This window comes from Mus caroli, chromosome 4 (genome assembly GCF_900094665.2).
Source record: "Mus caroli chromosome 4, CAROLI_EIJ_v1.1, whole genome shotgun sequence".
NCBI classification, from domain to species: domain Eukaryota; kingdom Metazoa; phylum Chordata; class Mammalia; order Rodentia; family Muridae; genus Mus; species Mus caroli.
This window is the reverse complement of record NC_034573.1, coordinates 131,599,384-131,612,621: the sequence shown is the minus strand read 5'-3', so window position 1 is coordinate 131,612,621 and position 13,238 is coordinate 131,599,384. Positions and strand designations below refer to the sequence as shown.

Sequence of the window (13,238 nt, the reverse complement as noted above, 5' to 3'; positions counted from 1 at the left end):
ATAATGGCATGTTGGCTACTGCTTCGAGAACTATTTTGATACATTATGTATTTCTCAAATGTCTCCGTGTCCCTGAACCCTCTTCCCCAGCCTGCCACTGAAGAATGTCCCGGGTCTACCCTGTGTGGGGTGGACCCTGGGTTGCTGGCCCCTCCCTCTGTCAGGTTGGGGGCGATTCTCACTTATTCTGGATATAGCTGATTGGCCCCAAGTGCGGGTAACCCCAGCACTCAGAAGGCTGAAGCAGAGGCTCTTGAGTTTAAAGCCAGCCTGGGCTATTGAGACTTTGTCATTAAAAAAACAAACAAACAAACAAACAAATGTCTTTAATCCCAGCACTCAGGAGGTAGAGGCAGGCAGATCTCTGTAAATTCAAGGCCAGCCTGGTTTACAAAGTGAGGTCTAGGATAGCTAGAGCTACAGAGAGAAACCCTGTCTCAAAAAAACCAAAATTAAGTAATTAATTAGTTAGTTAATTAATAAGCAAACAAGTAAGTAAAAGCTGTAGATTTACCCATTCTTAGTGTAAATCTACAAATGCAGCTGCTGGACCCCAGGATGTGAACATCCTCACTCCCGGTCTCTCTACCCACGTGACCTTCCAGAGAAGGTAGGCAGGTCCTCACTAGCAACAGCAGCTTGTGAGAGCACCCAGGACTGTGTCTCCAGACTGCATTTCATGGGGCTACGGACGCAGCTCAGTCCATAAAGTGCTTGCCAGGCAAGCACCATGACCTGAGTCCAATCCCCCGAAACCACATAAAAAAGCCAGGCACCGGAGCGGGAGAGATGGCTCAGCGGTTAGGAGCACATGCTGTTCTTACAGAGGACCTCGGTTTGATACCAACACACAGGTTGGGCTGTAAGGTTAACAACCGTCCAGAACTCTGGCCCCAGGGGATCCAATGCCTCTGGCCTGGGGCACCTACTCTGAGTGCAGATAGACAGACACACAGACACATAGGCAGACACACACAGACATACACACTCCTGTCTCAAAAGAGGTAGACTATATTTCTGAGCATGACACCTGTTGTCCTGTGGCTTCTATGAACACACACACATATACACACACCTGTTCATACATGTGCACCCACAAACACATCCATGTTTAGAAAAATAATTTGGGACCCAGCATAGGGCCTGGCAGGAGACCATACTCTAGTCCTTAGAGGAGGGTCTCTAAGGGGACGGACAGTAGGATTTGTGACGAAGATGGATGAAGGGGTTTCGAGGGAGAGGCATGAGCCATGCCGAGGAGTTGGCAACTGGAATGGAGTCCGGCCAGGGACCTGGAGTGCAGGGAACAGAGTCTCCAGGGCAGGGTAGGTAAAGAGTGAATGCGGTTAGCACATTTATCCCAGAAAATAGATTTATAGACAGCGCTCCTCAGGTATTTAAAGGGCTGTCTCATAAAATAGAAATAAAACTTTGTCAAGGGCTCCAGATGACACATTGAGGCTCAGAGACCAGAAATCACAAGAAGACAGATCTCCACTAAAGATAAAGGAGTGTTCTGCAGTAATTGGAATCTTCCAGAAAATTCTTGGGCTTTAGAGTTAAAAAGAATGAGCCAACTGGAGCCCGTGTCCTCTCCGTAGGCACAGGGGATAAGGGCCTTAGAGGAGTAAATGCTGATCTTGCTGATTTGGTGTTTGCTGTTTGTCTAGGAGATAGAATTAAAGGAGCAGAAAGAAAATGTCTTAAATAATAAATTAAAGGACGCCCTGGTCATGGTAGAGGACGCTCAGCAGATGAAGACAACCGAGAGTCAAAGAGCCGAGACGCTCTCTCTGAAGTTAAAGGAAACATTAGCAGAGCTAGAAACAACCAAGACGAAAATGGTGGGTTGATCTGAAAAAACCGGTAAGCTCCCCTCCGTTCTACAACCCCCCCCCCCGTCAAAGATTCCAGCGTGTGCTGGCTAGCATTATGTCAAGTTGACAAAAGCCAGAGTCGTTTGAGAAAAAGGAATTTCAGTTGAGAAAGTATCCCCATCAGACCCAGACGCTACCAAATGTCCCTCAGTGGCAAAAATCACCCTGGTTTGAAAAATTGCATCTTGTGGGACCTAGTGGTACGGGCTTGTCATCCTAGCTACTCTGGAGGCTGAGTGAAGAGAAACATACATTCAAGGTCTGCCTGGGTTACATTTGAGCCCAGGGACAGCTGAGCCACTTGATGAGGACCCCATCTCTAAATAAAATAAAGTACAACTGGAGATCTGGAGAGACTGCGGACAGTCCACGCTCATGCGCAGTGCTAGGAGAGAGGGCAGGCGTGGAGGAAAGCGGGGCTGGCAACGTAGGCAGGGCTGGAGGGGCCTGGGGTACAGATATCAAAAAGGGCTCAGAAAGTGGAGAGCCTGTCTGAGAGCCTGCGTTGGTTGGTGATTTTAGTTAGTAAGAACTGCGGTGGATGATTGTAGTCCAGCATCAGGGAGGCAGAGCCTGGCAGACCCCTGGGGCTCACTGACCAGCCAGCCTAGCCTACATGGTCAGGAAGAGACTCTGTCTCAACAAAAGAGGTGGATGGCACCCAAGGTCATCCTCTGACCTCCACACACAGGGCACACACACACAAATGCAAGTCAATTTGCTTTTTTTTTTCTCATCTAACTCTTTGTCCATTTATTGATTCTTTTTTAATTGATTTTTATTTTATATGTAGGTGCTTTGCCTGTGTGTATGTCTGTGCACTACCCATCTGCCTGGTTCCCATGGAGAGTAGAAGAGGGCGCCAGATCCCCTGGAACTGGTGTTACAGATGGTTGTGAGCCCCCATGTGGGTGCTGGGAACTGAATCCAAGTCTCTGGAAGAGCATCCACTGCTCTTGACTGCCGGATTTTCCAGCACACACAGCTCCCATTCATTAATCTCTATCAAACATCTGGGTCTCGGTGCTGTGGGCCTAACAGTGAAAGAGAGAGCAAGGCTCCTGCTGCATGGAGCTCAGAGACTTGCAGAGAAGACAAACAAACAAACAAACAAAAAATGAGGCCACTTCAGATGTGGATAAAGGTCTCGGGGACAAGAAAACAAACAACAGAAATTGTCTGGGACTCTTCCGTGAACACGTGTGTGGGAAGGTTCTCCCAAGGAGGCGATGTTAGTTAGAGACAAGGCCTGGAAGAGGATAGATCAGCCATGCAGTGGAGGAGGGTGCCAGGGGGACCAGGGGGACTAGGGCATGCAGAGGCTGTGAGGTAGGATGCAGTTTAGCACCTGTGTGCGCAGAGGAGGCAGGCCGCGGCCATCTGCTCTGGCTCCCGAGGTTAGATCCCTACCGATGTTTCCCCAGATCCTGACGGATGATCGGCTGAAGCTGCAGCAGCAGTCGATGAAGGCCCTGCAGGATGAGCGGGAATCCCAGAAGCACGGCTTCGAGGAGGAAATCTCGGAGTACAAAGAGCAGATCAAACAGCACTCGCAGACCATCGTGAGCCTAGAGGAAAGGCTCTGCCAAGTGACTCAGTACTACCAGAAGATAGAAGGGGAGATCGCAACGTTGAAAAACAACGATCCAGGTAGGGCTGGGGCTGCAGAAGAAACTCCACATCTAACCATTCCAGCATGACCCCAGGCTGGACCCCATCCAAAAGCCCCCATGTTCTCCGTCGGCCCCTCTGCTGCTCTTTGCACATGATGCTAGAAGCCCTCGGAGGCCTAACTGAGCTAAAGTCACAACAATGAGTTAGGACATCCTTTGTACCGAGCCAGTGAGCCAGCGAGGCTCTCGGGCAGCCAGAGCTATTAGTAGAGGTTGTCTTTTCCACATCATAAATGACAATCCAGGACCTTTTCTGTGCCACTGGCCACCGTGACCCCACTTAACAGTCCCACCCACCCACCCAGGCAGCCGGGCAGCCAGGACTGTCGTCCTACAAATTTAACCCAAAGGCAAAAAAAAAGGAAAAAAAAAATAGCCATCAGAGCTATGCCTCTCACTCACCTGAAATGACCTAGCTCACTCATGATAGGCACTAAACTCCGGGTGGAAAATTCTGGAAGCAGAGGCCTCAGGCCCTAGGTCTCTGCATCAGCACTGCTGATGTTTGGCACTGGATACGCCTCGCTTGGGGGCAGGGTGCCTCACTTAGCTACATCCCTGACCTCCATTAGAGGCCCCGTTCCTCGCCCACCTCACAGGCAGGTGTCTCCAGACATCACCGAAATTCCCCCCAGAGGGGAGCTAGCCCTCACTGGGAGGCATGGAGGTTAGTTCAGACTTGCCTCAGGCATTCCATCATTCCTTCAGTCCTATCTTGCTCTCTTGTCACGGCCTCCCGTAGGCACCAGAGATCCACGATAGACAAGCCAACGAATATCCCTGTGAGTTACCAAGTTAGTGCCCTAACAGTGGCTTGGGATAAGGAGGGCCCCACCGCAGGGGCACAGAGCAGGCTCTGTCTCCTAACCCAGAGTCCAGCTAAGAGTGAGGATACTCAATGGGACCCAACGGTGACAACATCTGTCATTTCCACCCTTAGAGAATTGTCTGCCATAGGGCGAGCATTAAATAAGTGTTTGTTGAATGAATACATGATCGGGCAAGGATTGGGAAGCAGAGGACAGTGGGCTAAGGAGGGAGCGAGGAAGCTGGAAAGCCAGGAGATGTAGATTCTCTTAAGGTGTTTGTCTAGAAAGAGAGAAGAGCAAGTAGAGTGGCCATCGATGAGGCCACACCTCTTAAAGCTCGGCTGGGCCACTGCTACCAGGTCCCTCAGTCCCACAGTGCTGCCTGGCCTGTAAATGTCACCCAGTAGCCGGGAAGAGCCCATAGCCATATTTAGCCCATTATCTGTTGCTGCTGACCCAGTGAACACCCAGTCCTATAAATGTTCAAGGGATAAGGGGTGCTTATGGCAATGGCCTTGCCAGCAGAGTCCCGAGAAAGCCCAGCGTGTCACGTGTCAAGAGAAAATGGGTGTGCAAAGTCGGGCATGTAGTTTGGTAGGTAGAGGACTGGTTTGTTTTTTTGTTTTGTTTTGTTTTGTTTGTTTGTTTTGATGGGAGAAGGTAGAAAAGGAAAAGACACAAGAGTTGTGAACGTGTCCGGTCTCTGTCCCGCTTATAAGCTGCTGGCATCCTGGGGCTCTGCCTCCATGGTCTCAAATGACCAATCTACTGTTCTAACTCCATCACGAGGTCAAGTCTCCACTTTCTTAAACCTCACAATGCGGATGAAATGCCAACCGATCAATCCCTGCCGTGGGTGTTGGCAGGTCCCCTGCAGGACCAGCTGTGACCCTCACTAGACCTCAGAGGACCTCAGCCCCGCCCAACCAAACCCCCGGTTCTTCCTCAAAGTACACTGAGTACAAACTACATGCAGGCTTCACGCAGAGAGACAGCCTCAGCTTATCGCCCTACTACACACGGAAGGAGTCTCAGGGTAGAGAGCGCTCAGGGACTTGTGAGAGACAGGTGAGTTCACAGGAGCGGTCAAAGGGAAAGTCCACCACATAACTGTGCTGACGTTAACACACCCTTCTAATGCAGGACCGAAGGAGGAAGCACCCCAAGAGCTTACAGCAGGACCCCCCCTGGACAGTGGCGACAAAGAAATAGCATGCGACCACCTGATGTGAGTACCTCTGTCTCAGGAGTTGGAGGAGCAGGGATATGGCCAGATTGTGTTCTCCCTGTTGCTTAGCCTTCTCGGTCCCTGCCGTGTGACCGATCCCATACAAGACTAGCTGAGACCCTCACTTGACCTCAGTCCTGCCCCCAACCAAACCCTTGGCTCTTCCTCAGAGCGTGCTAAGCGCAAGTGCATCAAAATGAGGTTCTCTTTGAGTATTTAAAGGCTGCCTGTCCCCTGCCTGGGCTGGGGTCCCAGGACCCTTCCCTGGGCATTTTGAGCTTTTTCTCTGGGCCCTCGGGAGTCACCAGGGAAGTTGAGCACAGCTGGCTCAGCCTGCTTGGGCTTGCTTTCTTTTCTTCTCCTACAGAGATGACTTACTAATGGCTCAGAAGGAAATCCTATCCCAGCAGGAGATTATCATGAAGCTGAGGACTGACCTCGGGGAAGCTCACAGCCGCATGTCAGACCTGAGAGGTTGGTGTGACTTCCGGGGTCACTTGACATCCAGGCAGGAAGTGAGGGCCAAGAGCCAGCAGCCTTGGACTCAAAGACTCAAAGACTCCCCTGAGCCTGCTTTCCTGTGTGCTTGCAGCTCCTGTCACCCAGGGGAACACACAGACTTGGTGGACCTTAAATGCCAATGTCATCGGCTTCAGAGCGTCTCCACCCCGGGGTGGGGGGCATAGTGAGGCTCCCCCTCTGGGCTGGGTGCAGTTTGGAGGGGCCTCCCAAGCTTCCTCTTCCTCATGCAAAAAGACCACACAGCTTTGATGTGGCCACCCGGGTAGGCATGAGACAGCCCAGTGTCCCACACCACACACACCCTGTACCTTCCACACACACACACACACACACACACAGCCGGGCTCAGGCTCTCCTCCCTCTGCCTCCCTCTTCTTGTGTTTCCCCATCCTTCCTCTCAGTTCCTTTGGCTTTCTTCTCTTTCCCATCCCCAGCCTCTGTCAGGACAAGGACAAAAAGTCCAGACTTAGTAGGTAACAAAGATAGATTCTAAGCCAGCCGTGGTGGCTCACACCTTTAATCCCAGAACTTGTGAGGCAGAGGCAGGCGGATTTCTGAGTTCGAGGCCAGCCTGGTCTACAAAGTGAGTTCCAGGACAGCCAGGGCTACACAGAGAAACCCTGTCTTGATAAAAAAAAAAAAAAAAAAAGATTCTAGAAGTGTCTAGAAGTGGAAGGGAGGGGGCAAAAAAGAGAAAAGGGTGAAAGGGAGGAAGGGAGGGGGAGGAAGAGAGGGAGAGAGGGAAGGAGAGAAAAGAGGGAGGGAGGGAATCTAGGAAGAAAGAGATAGAAGGAAAGAAGGGAGAGAGGGAGACTGTCTCACCCAGCTCCAGCTTTCTGAGCCTCAGTGTCCGTATCTGTGAGGTGGAGCTGCCAGCAGTAATCCCTCTGTAGCCTGCAACTGAAGTTTTAAGGCAGTGCAAGGGTCTTAGTGTGGGTCCTCCCAAAAGCCAGAACCAGCCAGCTAGCCAGCTACCTACCGTAGCCAGCCTGTTCACATCATGGCCCCAGGAAATGCCTTCAGGCGATGAAGTAGGGCCTGAGCCACAGGGAGGGCAAATGAAGGAAGGGGGCAGCTGAGACAGCTGTGAGTGGAACGCTGTTGTCCCTGTCAGGCACATAGCCCAGAAGACTCCCAGGGCCTGAGAACACTCCTAGGTATAGAAAGATACAGCTGGATATGAGGCTCAGTGGGTAGAGCTTGCCTAGCCTGCCCGAGGCCCTGGACTCAGGCCCCAACACTAAATGAAAGTAAGCCTGGTATCTATCACGCACCTGTCGTCCCAGCACTGAGGAGGTAGTGGCAGGAAGCTCAGAAGTCTAAGGTCATCTCTGGCAATAGGAAGAGTTGGAGACCAGCCTAGGATATATGAGACCCTGTCTGAAAACAAAAGTATACACAAAAAGACTCAGAACTAGGTAGCTGAACATTGATTGGCCAGTGTGTCCTAAAAGACAGGGGAGGGGGCGTGGGTAGGCGGTAGGGCCCTGATGGCGCGCCTGCTGATTTAACACTGTCATGAGGCAGGAGCAGGGGACTCTCAGTGCCACCCACTGTCACACGCAGAGGCTCTGGCAGAACTCCTGGGGAGCACTAGAGTCCCTGAGAACCCCAGGGGCAGACCTGCCTCACGGATCCCAGAGGGCTGTTGCTGTGCGGATAGCCCAGGGCAGAGATCTGAGGTGGAGAACCGCTCACTAAGTTAGTGTCACTCCTGTCGCTCCCAGGGGAACTAAGCGAGAAGCAGAAGATGGAGCTGGAGCGGCAGGTAGCCCTGGTGCGACAGCAGAGCGGGGAGCTGAGCATGCTGAAGGCGAAGGTGGCGCAGACGACTGGCCTGATGGAGAAGAAGGACAGGGAACTGAAGGTCCTCAGGGAGGCGCTCAGGTGTGGGAAGGGGTCCGTGTGACGTGACCACCCCAAGGCCCTGGCCCTGGCCCTGGCACTGGCACAGAGAGGGCTCAGTAAATGCTGGCTGAAGCGGACGGATACATGAATGATAGTGTTTCATTGCTTCCTAGATTCATTAATTAAAACAGAGCCGCGCTTTGCTCTGGAATGCGCATTCCCCCCAGGTAACGGGGCTCGAGGCTTAAACACAGGAAGTCTGAAAGAACTCAGTCGCCTGTGAACGATATAGCTTGACCTCCAGGTTTACAGAGGGATGATGCAAAGGTCCCTGAACCCTGAGCTGCCTGATACCCACGATGCCCCCTCTCTGCCCCAGGGCTTCCCAAGAGAAACCCAGACCCCACCTGAGCACGGAGCAGAAGCCTAGGAATCTGAGCCAGAAGTGTGACATCTCATTGCAGATAGAACCAGCCCACCCAGACTCATTCTCCAGCTTCCAAGAGGTCAGTGTCCGAGAGTGGGGCTCCAGGCAGCTCCAACAGCCTGAGGGATAAGGGCTCGCTTTCCTAAGAGTATCGCTTGTCCACGGTAAATAGCAAAGTAAAACAGAGCTCCGCCCCCATGATCCGTCTCCAGGGCCACGCTATCAACAGTGGAAACAGCGACCCCAGGTCTTCCTGCCAATCATAAATGGGCAGTGGCTGGCTATCCGCCTTGGATCAAGCTGGCCTAGGTTTGAATCCCAGTCCCTCCATGTAGAAAGTCTGTGGCCCTAGGGAGGGCACTGGGCACCAGTTCCCCACTCTGAGAATGACAGTCCCACTTCAGAGACTTGTTGGGAAATATATTTTATTTATGCATACTCACAAACACATGACCTCTACAAACCTCTACCTGGTAGGTAATTGTTTGCTAACTCTTCAATTTGTTTATCTCTCTCTGTCTCTCTCTGTCTCTTTTGTGTGCCTGTGTGCTCACATGTGTGATATGTGTGTGTGGAGGCCATTGGCTATCTGTCTCTCTCTGTCTCGTCGACCTTGAGATAGAGTCCCTCCCTGAACCTAGAGAACTCCTTCCCCACCAGCTCTGGGGTACACACAACCATGCTTAACTTTTTTAAATGGCTGCTGGGAATCCAAAGTCCCTAATGCTTGCAGAAGTGCTTGAGCAAATTCTCTTAACCACTGAGCCATCGCCCCAGCCCACTCCATCCAATGGCATCTTCTCCAACTAAGTCCGTAAACGTCCACTTTGTCCCTGTGAGTGGCTGCGTAGAATTCCATGCTGTGTCCATTTGATCCAGCCGGTCCCCACACGATGCAGAGTTCAGCTATGTAGAAGCTAAGCTTGGTGTTTCCTCCCAGTCCCGTGCTCCCAGAAAGAAGACTCAGGCTCAAAACATATTTACAAATTCCTTGGCCATACAGCTAGGCTCTTCTCTGACTAGATCATCAACACTAAAACAACCCAATTATCTTAACCTACATTCTGCCACCTAGCTGGTTACCTGTGCTCAGGTACCCTGGCTCCATCACCTCACATCTTCCTGGGTGGATCTTCCCGTGCCTTGTTCTTTCCCAGAATTCTTTCTGCCTCCTGGGCATCCCACCTTCTATTTCCTGCCTAAAAGGCCATAGACTTTTTAATTGACAGGTGACACACGATATTCTCTCTACACAGCTGTGTCTCCCTTAACCTGATGCTGTAATTAGTATGGCTGCCACATAGAATTCACGTTTGGCTGTGAAATTGCTGGGGCTTGAGGGCCTTTCTAAACTGCATGGAACAGAAGCAAATGACCTTCCCAGAGAGCCATGCAGTTAATGTGACCCCCCACAACGCCCCCATACCATGGTGGTCACTTGATAAGGTCACCCTGTGTGACTGCCCGGAAGTCCCAGGTGCTCATCCAGTGGGAAGCATGCCCGAGTGGCCCGTCAGGCCGTCCTCGAAGCTGATACTCTGCACCCATGCCTGGTACTGTGGCCTGAGCCATCATTCCTAGTAGGCCGACTGTGGCTCACAGTGGTTCCTTGAGGTCTCCGTTTCCTAGAGTTCAGAACATCCTTTCCGTTCACTTTGGGAAACCAGATGCTTCTGGGAAGCATCTGCCGAAGAAACAAAGCCAACTATGTCAACAAAGACACTGTCCCTGCCAGACAAACCAGCGAGCCAGGGCTTCCGGCAGCCGAGATGAAAGGGCTTGAGGTCCAGCCAGCCCCGTCCCTGGTGCTGAGTGCCGGCCAGAGCGCGTAAATAGAAGCGCTCTCCTGTTGCTCAGGGCAACCAGGAGGAAGCATGCAATGACCCAGGTGGGTTGGAAGCTCAGCTGGGTAGGAGATCCAGTCGCTCCTGTTGGACTCCTAAGCCTGCAAAGCAGGACCTGACCCACAGCCAGTACTGAGCACTTACTGTATACCAAACCTTGTGCTACAGACAGAGAAAGGCACACAGGGACCTTACATATACCTTACACATACCAGCCCTCCATCCCCCAACCCTCCAACCCCCGCCCAGCCACTCCCCGTACCCTGCATGCGTTTGGTGGGGAGACTCAGTTGAATGGTTACATTTAGTTTCTGTCTCACAGCTGAAGCTGATGGGGGAGGGAGGGCGCAAGATAAAAGGCATTTGGACAGTGGTCCTCATCCAGGCTACTTCCTGTTTCCAAAGCCAGAGAGGGTCAGAGGGCTCAAGAGTTGTATGAGAAAGAATCCAAGTCCTCTCTCAGTAAGAGAGTTCCCAGAGGGGCATGAGGAAGGGTCACGTGGTGCTTCCTCTCCCAGTGCAGCAAAGACTAAGAGTCCAGCCTGGCTGCTGAGCCTCTCCTTCTGCCCCAGTTCAGCATCTCCTGTCTGCTTCCATCCAGACGTGGCTCCTTCCGAGACAAACAGATGCCCTCTCCAGCAGATGAATAACAGAACCAAACCCTGAGAGTGGACCGGCTTCAGGGCAGTACAGCAGAGTAGCTGGACTTTGCACATCTTGAGCACCATCCTGAGGAGGATCTTTTTCCACAGGAAGCATCCTTGGCCCTCCTGGAGCCTGTGTGCAGGAAGAGAGGAGACAGAAAGAAACAAGTATAGAGTAAAATGTCCCAGGGAAGAGGTGGGGCCAAGTGGCCTGTGCAGCCCTTAAGGCGGGACTTAAGATGGCCCCAGCTTGCCTTCTATTGGTGTGATCAACACTCGGATCAAAAACAACTTGAGGAGGAGAGGGTTCATCTTAGAGCTTACAGTAGTACATCAATGAAGGAAGTCAGGACAGGAACTCCAGGCCAGAACCTACAGGCTAGGACTGAACTAGGGGCCATGGAAGAGTGCTGCTTACTGGCTAGCTTTTCCTGGCTTGCTCACCCTGGCTTCTTATATAACCCCAGGACCACCTGTTCCACGGTAGCCCTATATCCCACAGGGGGCTGAGCCCTCCCATATCATTAATAATAATAATAATAATAATAATAATATCCAGGCAGTGGTGGCACATGCCTTTAATCCCAGCACTTGGGAGGCAGAGGCAGGTGGATTTCTGAGTTCAAGGCCAGCCTGGTCTACAGAGTGAGTTCCAGAACAACCAGGGCTACATAGAGAAACACTGTCTCGAAAACAAAAAAGGAACCCCACAGACCAATCTTTTTTTTTTTTTTTTTTGAGACAGGGTTTCTCTGTGTAGCCCTGGCTGTCCTGGAACTCACTTTATAGACCAGGCTGGCCTCGAACTCAGAAATCCACCTGCCTCTGCCTCCCAAGTGCTAGGATTAAAGGTGTGCGCCACCACTGCCCGGCCCCACAGACCAATCTTACAGAGGCATTTTTTCAGTCAGTTGAGGTTTGCTCTTTTTAGATTAACCATTGCTTGTGTCAGAAACAAAATCCCAGGATGGTGCATGAGAGCGTCTGTCACGGTAGGAAGGAGGATCTCTCAGAACTGTTTGTCAGAAACCTCCACAGGAGGAGATTTGAAGCAGAGTCATAAAGGTATGAGTGACAGAAATGTCAAAGGGAGGGGACTGGCCCTCAGCCAGTGTTGCTGAGCCCCTTGAAGGAGCTTGTAGGCCTTGAACCTCGGGAGAGCCAGTGTGACTAGCACAGAATCTAGGACTCAACACCCGATTGGCTTCAAAGCCTCACCAACATCAGCAAAGGAAGAACAAGAATAAATGATTCCCTTCCCCTGGCCTCCTCTCTGACTGTGGTTGGATTTCTCAGTTGCTGAAACTAGGGTGTCTAACGCCAAAGTGCCCACCATCTGTCAGCTGTGCAGAGTTCAGCTCTTCGGGAGGGCTTAGCTTGGGGTCCTTGATGGTTGGAGGTCCTTGATGGAGGTGCCTTGATAGCATCTAGCATCGGGGAAGAGGGGGCAGGGTCAGTGAATATGAGTGAGAATATGGGTAGCTAGTGATGGATTGATAGACACAGGGCTGGGCGTGTGGCTCAGTGGGTAGAGCTTGTTGCACTCCCAGAGCTGTTACACTGTAATACACTGTATTTATACTGTAACATTGTAACACCACACAGACTAGGCACGGCAGGGCTCACCTGAAATCCCAGCACTCAGGTGAGCAGGAGTTGGAGACAGGAGGACCAGGAGTTCAAGGTCATCTTTGGCTACATAGAAAGTCTGATGGCAGCCTGGGCTATGTGAGATACTGTCTCAAAGAATAATTAAAAAGGGGGAAAAAGACATTTAAAAAGAAAAGAAAGAAAGACCAAGATGCTTAGCTACATAAAATTTCAATAATTTCTGTTCACCTCATGCTAAGTGTGTTGCCCCCAGTATCTATATCTGCAACCTAAAATGAACCAAAAGTTGCTATTTTAAAGGTAGTTATATATAAAAAAAAGTAGTTATAAATGAGACAGATTGTGGTTTCTTTCCATTCTTGCCAGGTTGGCTGAGGCCTCCCCCTAGCAACTGTCTGACAACTGAAAACCCCTCTCCTCACCCCATCCTTGTCCTCTCTTAATTATCTGCTAAACATCTGCCACTGCCCCTGTGTCTCTCCCTATTTACCTTCCGCACTGTCTGTCTCCTTGTGCTGGGACACAGAATCCAGGACAGCAAGGATGTGACAGTGTCACTCACAGACAGAGCCCCAGGGCAGTTGGTACTCTGAGGTGTGGAATGAGTGAGTGAATGAATGAATGAATGAATGGCTAGAGAACTGAGACAAGATCTCACCTAACCCAGGCTGGCCTCAAACTCACAATGTAGCCAGGAAGGACCTTGAACTTTTGATCCTTCCACTTCCACCTCACAAGTGCTGAGACCACGGGCA

The 13,238-nt window shown here is 51.3% G+C and overlaps 1 protein-coding gene across 1 annotated transcript in view; it reads left to right on the top strand.

The window, feature by feature from the left end:
• Positions 1–13,238, top strand: part of Fhad1 (forkhead associated phosphopeptide binding domain 1) — a 119,575-nt gene that overhangs the window by 84,943 nt on the left and 21,394 nt on the right. Inside the window, exons 19-24 of the mRNA XM_021160433.2 lie at positions 1,671–1,844; positions 3,302–3,527; positions 5,503–5,587; positions 5,955–6,061; positions 7,837–7,996; positions 8,337–8,463. Coding sequence (XP_021016092.1) covers positions 1,671–1,844; positions 3,302–3,527; positions 5,503–5,587; positions 5,955–6,061; positions 7,837–7,996; positions 8,337–8,463 — 879 coding nt within the window. The remainder of the gene's footprint in view (positions 1–1,670; positions 1,845–3,301; positions 3,528–5,502; positions 5,588–5,954; positions 6,062–7,836; positions 7,997–8,336; positions 8,464–13,238) is intronic.